The sequence below is a fragment of the Rhinopithecus bieti genome, unplaced genomic scaffold (assembly GCF_001698545.2).
Source record: "Rhinopithecus bieti isolate Rb0 unplaced genomic scaffold, ASM169854v2 scaffold_9696, whole genome shotgun sequence".
Lineage (NCBI taxonomy): Eukaryota > Metazoa > Chordata > Mammalia > Primates > Cercopithecidae > Rhinopithecus > Rhinopithecus bieti.
In genome coordinates, this window is record NW_016806217.1 from 635266 (window position 1) to 647462 (window position 12197).

The 12197-nt window shown below is 39.4% G+C and overlaps 1 protein-coding gene across 1 annotated transcript in view; it reads right to left on the minus strand.

The window, feature by feature from the left end:
• Positions 1 to 12197, minus strand: part of MCTP2 (multiple C2 and transmembrane domain containing 2) — a 267240-nt gene that overhangs the window by 170148 nt on the left and 84895 nt on the right. Inside the window, exon 3 of the mRNA XM_017875234.1 lies at positions 10996 to 11104. Within this exon, the coding sequence (XP_017730723.1) occupies positions 10996 to 11104 (109 nt within the window). The remainder of the gene's footprint in view (positions 1 to 10995; positions 11105 to 12197) is intronic.

Below are 12197 nucleotides of genomic sequence, written 5' to 3' on the forward strand. Positions count from 1 at the left end.
AATTGAATAAATATAACTTACTTGCAAATATATGAAAAAGTAAGCTGTACACACAGATTTAGGCATAAGAATGTTTGTTGTGGCATTATTCCTAATATCAACAATTGTGAACAAAATTTGAAATGTTGATTGAATAAAGTATGGTGCCCTACTAAGTTTTAGTTTCTTCTCCAAAATAAAGTTTTCATAATACAGAGAAAAATGTGTAGAGAGAAAACACCAGGTAATTAAATATTTAAAAGCCAGATTATCTTTCACTTTAGAAAGAAAATAGATTTTAAAACTGGGATGGGCCAGGCATGGAGGCTCACGACTGTAATCCCAGCAATTTGGGAGGCTGAGGTAGATGGATCACAAGGTCAGGAGATCGAGACCATCCTGGCCAATGTGGTGAAACCCCATCTCTACTAAAAACACAAAAATTAGCTGGGCGTGGTGGAGCATGCCTGTAATCCCAGCTACTCAGGAGGCTGAGACAGGAGAATCGCTTGCACCAGGGAGTTGGAGGTTGCAGTGAGCTGAGATGACGCCACTATACTCCAGCCTGGTGACAGACCAAGACTCCATCTCAAAAAAAAAAAAAAAAAAAAAAAAAAAAAAAAATTGGGGCAATGGAGTAATGTTCAGAATTTCGGTAAGGCCTACGGGTGTGCCTTCATCAATGCCAGTTTTACTCATGTCGGTCACTATAATATCTGAAGGGGCATTTTCTAGGTCAAATTTATAACGGGGAAAATAAAATCTCAATCCACGACAGTCTTTATTCAAATAAAGTGCCTTTTAAAAGAGTCTCTCATTTCTCCTGTTTCACAGAAAATAAGACCTGACCTCAGAAAACACCTTTCACAACCCTCACACCACCCAGGTTAGAGGTGGTGGTGGTGGCAGGGGGAGGAACATCTATCTCAAAAGAAGTAAAAGATACACAAAAGATTCAAAAATTGATGAGGAAACTCGGAAGATAGGCCCACAATAAAACGATGGGAAAATTACAAAGTCATTCCTGTTCCCACAGGCAAAATGCAAAAGCAAAACCCAAACTAGAATAACTATTCCAAGAATAATTATGACAATTCATACGGCCATAATAATAGCTAATATTTATTGCATATTACCGTTTCAGCTCCACTCACCCCACAACCCCACCTCACCACCACCACCAAGTCTCCACAAGCACACGCACCAGGTTAATTGTACCATAAGCCTAGCAGGCTCATGGCTAGACCATGTCTGAGCTAGAATCCAAACTCTGGTGGTCCACGTCTAAAGCCTATGCATGACTCTCTCCCACCATCCAGCACTCTTCAACACATCACATCATGGCACAAAAAGAAAATGATGTCTGTAGGGCACAGCAGAGTTTATGGAAGAGACTGCTGAGGGGCTGGCCCAAGCCTAACAGAGGTGCCCAGAGGGCTACCAGAATGAATACTTCAGTACATCCCATTCAGAACACACCTGTTGGGAAGTTATACCGCTGCTCAGTATACAATAGAGTTCTAGCAACATCATAAAAATTAGCCTGCTAAATAGCAAAAGAAAACCAGGACTTAAATCAGTCATTTTAACTTTTTGAACTTTTTGGTAACAATTTAGTAATTTATTAAACAACAATAATGTAATAACATAATAATAAACAATAATTATTTAATATTAAAAATTACGCTGTGTAACACAGATTACATAGCACAATTTTCACAGTATCAAGAGATCTTTAAAGTTTTTCTCTGAACTACTCCTTTTAAATACGAACATGACTTACGTAGTACATTTTTTTCCATTATCTGCAAATAAAGCTGCCATTGCTCTAAAAACGATTGTCAGATATCTACCTGTGCTGGAAATTGAGAAAGAGAGCAGTTTTCTGAATGAGTGTTTATGAATTTTCATCCACTAAAACTTGCATCAAAAAAGAAAACTATTAAACCTCAACTGACAGCTGAAGTGATGATGCTCATGGCCCTAGTAATGTGACAGCGAACTTCAACCGTCTTTTCTTTTACTTTTGCAACACTGCAGAGTGGCCACAAGAGGGAACCAGCAACACAGTATTCCCTCAGCCCAGAGAGGTAAGCTACTACAACTGCCTAACACTATAGAAAAACATAGGGTTTTAATGCGAGGGCTATTGTTTTCCACCTATTCGTGTTCTAGGAGCCAACAGAGTATGAGCCGAGCACTTTGCGCAGGACGAGAGACCTGTCCATATCACAACGCTAAAGTTCAAGCCCGGCCTGGAGCATAGCACCAGCTCTAAGACGCCAGAACAGCTCCTTCTCGGCCACTGTTCCTTCTGATGGGAAATTGACCCAGGGTTCAATTTCCTCCACACATCAACCAAATCATGAAGCAGTTGGAATTAAAAGCGATTGCTCACATATTTTTTCTGCTTTACAATCTCAAAGTTTAAGACTGCCAAGAGCTACTCAGATCAAGAAGTTAAAATAAGTGTAAGTCCTATTTGGTCAAAAACAATACATCTTGTATAACATCCTGGAAAATAATAGAAAGGAAAAGGGGAATATAAGGAAATAAAAGGAAAACGTTTGCATGAAGAAAAGGAGAGTAGAACGAGCAAAGAAAGATGAGAGAAATAGAAGAGGGGCAAGGGAGGGTCAGATGAACACAACACATAGGCAATGGCTGAGACAGAGGAGAGGCAGGAAGATGGCGGCCATTCCTCTTCCGGGGATTGCTAATGAGGGTGAGCTCAACGCCACGCCTGGACCATTGACAGCATCTGAATAAGATTCGTTCTTAGACCACTACAGAGCCAAAGTCATCCAACAAGAAATAATAACAGTAATAATAACAGGGCTGCTTAGTTTACTCCTGAGCTCCCCAATACCAGACCTAGTCTTGTCAAGGCTGAAGGCCCACATGCCAAAGATTCAAAGGAAATTCTTGAAGAACTGGAAAACCACCTGCAAGGAACAATCTTCTAAATGTGGCCACACTTCCAGAGCTACCTAATCCAAACTTCTCAGCCTCCCATGATAGTCTTCTGTGTCCATGATTATTCATGGGTACTAAGCATGCTTAAGACGGGGAGTTCTTAGTCTCCCACCAACTTCATTTTTAATTACCCATAGGTTTTTGTTTTTTTAAGTATGCACACACAGACACACAGAGAGGTGGACAGCTAAAGACCCTGAGGTGTCCTGGTGGCAACTATACAACATTACCCCTTTCCCAACACCATTGCTAAACCTGTCCATTGTTCTGAAGCCAGACTTCCTCATGAGTCTTTCTAAAGAACAATTAATCAACCCAAATGTCCATCTGTGACAGACTGGATTAAGAAAATGTGGCACATATACACCATGGAATACTATGCAGCCATAAAAAAGGATGAGTTTGCGTCCTTTGTAGGGACATGGATGCAGCTGGAAACCATCATTCTTAGCAAACTGTCACAAGAAGAGAAAACCAAACACCGCATGTTCTCACTCATAGGTGGGAATTGAACAATGAGATCACTTGGACTCTGGAAGGGGAACATCACACACTGGGGCCTATCATGGGGAGGGGGGAGGGATTGCATTGGGAGTTATACATGATATAAATAATGAATTGATGGGTGCTGACGAGTTGATGGGTGCAGCACACCAACATGGCACAAGTATACATAGGTAACAAACCTGCACGTTATGCACATGTACCCTAGAACTTAAAGTATTAAAAAAAAAAAAAAGAACAATTAACAATTATGTAGTTTAGCAATCTTCACCAAAACTCCCCAAAAAAGCTCAAAATCCCGCCTTGATAGCCTGCTTAACAAACCAGCTCTGTGTCTGAACCAGGGAAGGGAGTGATTCAGATAAAACCTCACAGCTCTTTATGCCAGTGAAGCCTATTTCCCAGCCTCTGGCTGATGGCATCACAGCAGAGACAGGAAACTCTGGTATCTGAGAGTCCTCTTCTATATGTGTTTCCTCATGGGCAAAGTCACCGAAAACTTCCTATGCTGAATCACAAACCCTCTAAGCACTTTTTAATACCCTTTCTTGGGGTTTGTGAGCTGTCTTTTCCTAAGGGAGATACCATATTCTTCCACTCCACTGCTCAGTTAAATAGCAAGAAAATGACTTTTTATTACTCAACATCTCTGAATTTTTCTGCATTATTTCATGTCGTATTTCCAAGACACTTCCGCTGAAAGCATTAGCCTCAACTCTTGATGACTGCCTAATTAGATTATACCCCCTTTGTTGTAGATAATGTTCTTAGAGCAGTTTTTAAAAGCAAGAATCCAAAAATCAGACCATGATATTCCAGGCAGAGGTCAACAAACTTTGGCCCATCAGTTAAATCCAGACCACTGCCTGTTTTTGTAAATAAATATTTATTGGAAAACAACTATGTTCATTTGTTTATTGTCTATGGCTGCTTTCTCACTATGTCAAGAGTTAATTTTCACTTATAGCCCACAAAGCCATAAAAAGTTTACTAATCCATATTCCAGTCAGAAAGTAACATAGACAGTAATGATTGTGTAACAATCCAAAGAAAATGCAGAACTCCTTCCTTAGCAAAGAGTGATTCGTCAAAATAGTTTTCTCCCAAAAAAAAAAAAAAAAAAAAAAAAAAAAAAAAAATTCAAAAACAGAGACTGTGCAATTGGGATTAAAGGCCCTGAAGCTACTGCTCCTCCATGATCAAGCCTGCAACACATTTGAATACCTTTGAAGGAGCCTCTGTCATAATAAAAAATATGTGATTAATTAGATCTGTGTATTTTTTACTTAAAATTAAATGCATGATTCCACACAGGAAAATAAAATACAGTTGACTCTTAACAACATGAGTTTGAACAACTGCAAGGGTTCACTTATACAGGATTTTCTTCCTCTTCTGCAACTCCTCAGACAGCAAGACCAAACCCTGGTCTTTCACCTCCTCCTCAGCCAGCTGGATGTGAAGACAATGAGGGTGAAGGCTTTTATGATGATCCACTTTGACTTAACGAATAGTAAATCTATTTTCTCCCTTTTATGATTTTCTTAACACTTTTTCTCTAGCTTACCTTATTATAAGAATACAGTACAAAACACATATACAAAATACGTGCCAATGGGCTGTTTATGTTATCAGTAAGGCTTCCGATGAAGAGTAGGACATTAGCAGTTGTGTTTTGGGGAATTCAAAAGTTATATGTGTATGTCTGACTGCATGAGGGGTTGGCAACCCTAACCTCCTGCATTGTTTATTGATGAGCTGTATTTTAAAAACCCTACACTGAAGACAGATCATAGAGAGAGCACAGAGAAAATGGCAAACTGACACAAGTTAAGGACCAAGCGTCCAAGTGCAATGATGGAGGAGCTGACATGGAACACAGCAATGAGCTCTGTGCTGGGAGTCAAGAACATGGCCAACTTGCATTATGATTATTCATTAATTACTATAACAATATATCTATTGCCTATTTTCTACATGTAGGCCACTATGTCATCTATACTTCTTTATTAATACATAATAATAGTATATATTTATGGGGTACATGTAATATTTTGATACATGCATACAATGTGTAATGATCAAATCAGCATAATTGAAATATGCATCACCTCAAACACATCATTTCTTTGTGTTGGGAACATGCCAAATCTTCTATTTTGAAACATACAATAAATTATTATTAACTAGAGTCACCCTACCGAGCCATTGAACACTATAACTTATTCTAACTGTATTTTTGTACCCCTTAACCAATCCTTCTTCGTTTCTCCCATTCCCACCCTTCCCACCCTCTGGTAGTAAGCATTCTCCTCTCTACCTCCATGGATCAACTTTCTAGCTCACACATGAGTGAGAACATGGGATATTTGTCTTTTTGTGACTGACTTATTTTACCTAACATTCTGTCCCCCAGCCTCATCCATAGTGTTTTACTTTTTTCAGTCCTTACAATCACATTATAAGGCAAGTCACATCACACCCATTTTAGAGAGGTTATGTAAGTTGTACAGTGAGGTCACAAAGCCAAGTAGTAGACCAAATCCAAATCCTCTTCTTGTCCCACTGAACCACCCTATCTGCCCTGAATCTTGCCTCCCAATGTGACCTTCGACAAGTCATTTAATTTTTGTGCTTCTGTTTCTTGAATTAAACCTTCCATTAAATCAGCAGCTGGACCAGGTGATCCGTATGAAAGTCGTCTTTTATCTCGGAAATCATATAAATCCTTTTTGCTGACTTTGATCACCAAGTCCCAGAAGAGTACCAGTGTAGTGCTCATTTCACTGAGGAAACCCAAGACATGCTTGTTGAATAAGGGAGTAAGTGACTAAATCCTGTTCATTCTGCAAAGATACTTTTCCTTTTATAACAGGCCTCAATGCTCCTTAAGTCCAGCACTGAAGTTGGATTTCTTCAATGAAGAACTAAAGTTAATTAAAAATATTCTGTGTATAAACCATCAGGTATATCACAGGAGGGCATGCAAAGATTAATAAACTATTCTTCCTCCTAATATAGCACTAAGATTGTAATAGGGCAGATCAGTCATTTACCCAATTAAGGATAAAGGTGTATGTTTTATAAAGGTAAAATCTGTATACGATTGAGGTGAGAGAGAGCTTATGCCTGTGAAAAACATAAAAGACTGCATAGGAGAAGTGCCATCTGAGTCTGTATTGTTGCAATACTTCCTATTGCAACAATAAGCTATTGGTTTAGTATCTACAGAACTGGAGAACATGTTATAAAGCCTAAATATTGTAAATGCATAGATAAGCCAAAAACATTTTATAGTTAGTACTTTAGCATATCACACAGTTTCTTGAACCTAATTATTTTAATTGGGTTAATACTAAATTAAATTATATTCCAAGAATACAAAAATTAAGTAAAGCTGAGATCAGTGATAGACAGCAAACAGGTAATGAGAACAAGCTCCAGGAAAATACAATGTCGTGGCTAACATAATCAAGAATTGAAACTCTACCTCTAAGGAGAAGCATGGGTTTCTTCTCATCTGCCAACATCCACCTGTGACGGGGACTGCCTAGAGCAAAGGTTCTCAAAGTGTGGTTCCTGGGCCAGCAGCATCAGCCTCACCTGGGAACTTGTTAGAAACGCAAATTCCCTGGCCCCACCCCAGACACACTGAATCAGAGAATCTGTGTGTGGGGCTCAGAGATGTGCATTTTCATTAGTTCCCAAGATTCTTCTGCGGGTCATTCAATTTTGAGAACTATTGGTCCAAAGGATTGTGTTAGATAAAAATTCTGAGTCTCATTCAGGTTTCGTAGAAAATAATGCTACATTGCTAAGTGACGTTGTTCTTAGGCAAAGGAGGCAGGAGTGAGGGAGGACATGTATTAGTAATGAGGACCCCTTCTTGAACCCACAGTAGACCCTCAAATGCTGTCTTGCCCTGAGCAGGCTCAAGATCACATCTTCATCACTAATTTAATACTTGTGATAATCAAACAGAAATTAACATAGTAATAATATAGGAAGGCATACTATATATCCCCAAGGTATAAAAAGTGAACTTGTTGAAAGAGTGAGGTATTTTCTTAATAGATAATGATAAAGTGTTCCCCAAAATGAAAGAAAAAAAAAAAAAAACAAGAACAATTACTACTGGTTTCAAAAGAAATAAGGACTGAAACAGCACAGTTTATGACCTAGACTCCTTATTGGGTATTTACACTTGGATTATATTAGGTTTGCACAAAATAAAAGCCAAATTCTCACGTTTTAACTGTGATAAACTCTGCAGAGAGAGATGACAATGGCTGGGGTTAGAGCAGACTATGGTCTTCAAACAGCAAGATATGGAGCAAATGCACATAAGCCCTATTGTATCATTTTCTGATGTGTGCAATGACTTCATCATCTAATCAGTGCACTGACCATCTGCTAGGAATCTGCTGTAACTGCATCAGTTTGATAGAGAAGTATAGTATTGTCTGACACCAGTGAGGGAGAAAGAAAAAAAAAAAATGGAGAAAGCTAGAAAAGGAGTAGTTGGCCCACAGAAGAGGTCCAGGGCCTGTATATGTCCCGAAACTTAAGAACTATTGGCAGGGCATGGTGGCTCACGCCTGTAATCCCAGCACTTTGGGAGGTTGAGGTGGGCAGATCACAAGGTCAGGAGTTCGAAACCAGCCCGGTGAAATCCCATCTCTACTAAAAATACAAAAATTAGCTGGACATGGTGGTGCATGCCTTTAATCCCAGCTATTCGGGAGGCTGAGGCAGAAGAATCGCTTGAACCCAGGAGGTGGAGGTTGCAGTGAGCTGAGATTGCACCATTGCGTTCCAGCCTGGCGACAGAGCTAGACTCCGTCTAAAAAATAAATAAATAAATAAATAAATAAGAAGAACTTCCATAAATTTAAAACAGGACATGTAGCTTGAGAACATTTTCTTCCTAGTAATGTAAAAAACACACTCTCTAGAACAGTCTTCTGATCACCAGAGAAACTGTCACAAAATGAATTTGATAACAATCATTTTTGACAGAAGTAACCACTGGACACTATGTCGCATCGGGACAAGAATCAGGATATTTGTGGGAAGCCCCCCCTACATTGGTTTATGATTACATCTTTTAGATATTATTTCAGGCATCAAATGCTATCTGCCCCCAAACCATTAAAAAGAACGTAAGAGATGCAGCTGTAAACATAGATACATTTATAATAATAATAGAAATGAGAAAGGACATACTTGATACAGAAAGTATGATTTTGATTTAAAAAAACTATTTACCAACAAGTAGGCAATAATTTTTTCACTATTTTAAAATGCTACATCTGAAAAAACATGAGCAAGAGAGAGAGAAGAGAAATTCTGATTCAGGGAAAAAAAGGCTGTACTTCATCCAGTTCTGAAAGATGAAAGCCAGGTGAGATCAGTTCATGGAAGAAGCCATATCCAGAGACATGAGCAGTAAAGAGTCATAGCAAAGATGTTTCCGGGTAGTGGTGGAGTGGGAGGGTAGGAGGGTGGAAGGGTGTGTGGCAGGTGAGCCAGGAATGCTCCAGGCTTGGAGGCAGCAGGTAAGATGGCCAGTGCAACTCAGTGTGACTGGTGGGTTCAGTACAAAAAGAGAGCTGGATGGGCCAACACTGTCCTATGCCTTGAGGCTGAGCAATGTCCAGCAAAGGCATCTGAGGATAAGCAGAAGCAGATAGCACAGGCGTATGCAGACAGAAAAGCTTTAAGTGGCAGGTGATAACCAGGAGGAATGGGAAGAACCCAGCCTGAACTACCGGCTCACCCTGTCCTGCAGCATGCCGAGGTCTCCTCATCATCACTGATTGCAGGACACAGTAAGCAAAAATAACATCCACAGATGGGGGAACAGAAACACACAAATAAAATGATAAGCAACCCGATTCAGAGAATCAAACAGGTAAAAGAAAATAACGTCCTAAATGAGAGACAGTCAATACATTAAACTGACATCCAAGAAACACAGCAGCAAGCAGGATATTTTAAATGAATACTTACTATTCTCAAAAAGAGATGGGAGCATCAAACAAAACAGGTTATAAAAATGAAAACCATAATTGGCAAACAGAAGAGTACAATGTAAACAACTGACAAGAAAATGAGAAGGCTGAAGATCAAGCTGAAGAATTCTTCCTGAGAGGAAAAGTCATGGGAAAATTAAAAGAAAACCTAAGAGACAGAGAAGACAGATCAAAGAGTCAACAGACCCTTCCTTTATTGAAAAGATGTTCCAAAACACAATAGAGAAGGACCAGGAGAAACTGTCTAAGAACCAAAGCAAGAAAAAGAACTCTTTAGAATAAAAGGGCCTTAACTACTAAACCAAATGAATACATAAAGATCATAAAGAAAAAACAGGTATATTTGCCTACAATGAAATGAAAAACTTCTGAAGGACAAAAGAGGTCATACGATTAAGGATAAGCAACAGACTGGAGAAAAATATTTGCAACACATAACAAATGTCAATGCTGAAAATTATGAAGAATTATAAAAATTGAGAAGAAAAAACTCAATTGAAAACTAGACATTATATAAGTTAATGCCTGCCACCTTCCCAATCGCCTATAAGGTAGGTTACCCTTACTATCCATTTTACAAACGGACAACCCAAGGCATCAAGTGGTCAAGCAACATTTCTCACATCAAACAGCAATGAACAGAGACGGCAAGATCTGAGCCCAGGCAGTCTGGCTCCACTGTCTGCTCTTAAACACGTGCCATTTTAATATAAGGTTTAGCCTTATCTGTGCACAGAAGCATATATGATATGTTCATTACAGCATCATTTATAGTACAGAGACAGAAGGAAAAAAACAGCTACCATCAGTAGAGAAACAGTAAATAAAACATCATATTATGGAATAAATGTAGTATTTAAAATAAAGGCAATATATGTACATGGAAAAGCATGATCAATTTTGAAGACCTGTACATTTTTTTAAAAAAAGTTCTTTGCAGAACAATATGGACATTGTAGACCCATCTTAATTTAAAAATTACACAGGTATATATTTATGGCTAGGTACAGAGACTTGTAAAAGGTAAATAAAACAATCACAGGCAGACACTAGCTATTAGAGGGAGTCCAGTGAGATTTCAAGCAGAAGGCAGGTAGTTTCAAAGGCATTTCTGTCAATGTGTACATCTGATGACCTTATACTAAGGATGGGCTCACATTTTTCTCATGAATAATTAAAGTAGGATTGAGGAAACATTTTCTTGAACAGTTGCTATATGCCAGGCATAATGCTATCAGAGTTACCTCATTCCATTCTAAAACAACTTCATGTGATTATTAGTATCATTATATAGTATCACTTAATAATAAAAAAAGAATAGTAAGGATTAGTGTGTTTAAATAATTCACTGCAAATGTCTTATACCTGGAGAGACTTAGATTTGAGCTACTGTCTATCCTAAACCATGCTGTGATGTCAAAGCCTGACTGACAATATTGATACAAGGACAGAGAGAAAGAAGTTTCCAGGCTGCATCCACTATAACAGACCCAGGTCTTACCACAGCGATCTCGGACAACCAGGTTCCGGCCTTCCTTCAGGTGTATGGTGAGGAGGTACGCAAAAGGGCTGGGGAGGTTACTCAAGCCATCGCTGGCTTCCCCCGGCACCTGCACAGATGGAGAAGGCAGTTAAAACAGTATGTCTTGGGCCCAAGCAAGAGAATTTCAGAAATACTTCTTAATTTTGGAGGGAAAAAGAAAGGCCGCTACGAATATCAACTGCCATCCCCAACTCCTCCTCACGACAACTCGGTTACCCTGCTTTATTAACAAGCCCCTTACATTGCTCCCCAGTGGGATTTTATCAGAATTCAGAAGCAAATATGATTACATCTTTGCAAGGTTAACCTTCCAAGAATGAGATAACCAACCTCTGAAATAGCCTCATTAAATTACTGCAGGATCCCTTGTTATAAAACTCAGGGTACAGTCCCAAGAGAGGCAACAGGAGGAAGAAGTGCCGCTGCAGGGCTGGTTCCCAAGAACATGTGCCCCGACTTCTGAGTTCAGATGTAAAATGCCCCGTCGTGTTCTCCACCCTTCCCACCAACCCCCATCACCTCTGTAGACCTCCTCCACGTGCAGTAAAATTTCAGTTCTGGGCACTCAGCTGATCCCCCCGCAAGCCCACATGTCCACCTGACACATGCTCCTTCCCCGGGTCCCCAAGGGACATTGTCTCTGTCCAGTGCTCTCCCGGCTTTTCCACCCTTCTTTTTCATTCTCTGGCATCCACTCTTAGTGTCTCTTACTCTAATCCCCACAGTCTCACCTCCCTGCAACTCAGTCACTTCCTCCTCCAGAAATGCATCAACTCCTGCAGGCCATATTGTAGAATTCAAGTCTGTTTTGAATATTTATTACATGAGCCCAATTAAATTTTTGAGCCATTTCAAACTTTTGACTGTCCTTAAAGGGAAAGGGCAGATAAGATCATTTATCATTCACTTATTGGACATTCAATTAATCGATCTTGTGGCTAAGCCACACTTGACAGCCTTCTTTTGAAAGCTTCAAAGCACTTCAGAATGGCTTTATCTCCCTTACTATCTCACTCAATTTCATAGTTACTCTGTATTTTTAGAAGAATCTATCCCAGTCTGACTAATCAATAGACAGTGAATTAATCTCCTCCAGGCAAAATTTGCAAGGCCTGTTTTTGTAAGTGGATACGGTTTGGCATTTTTTTTTTTTTTTTTTT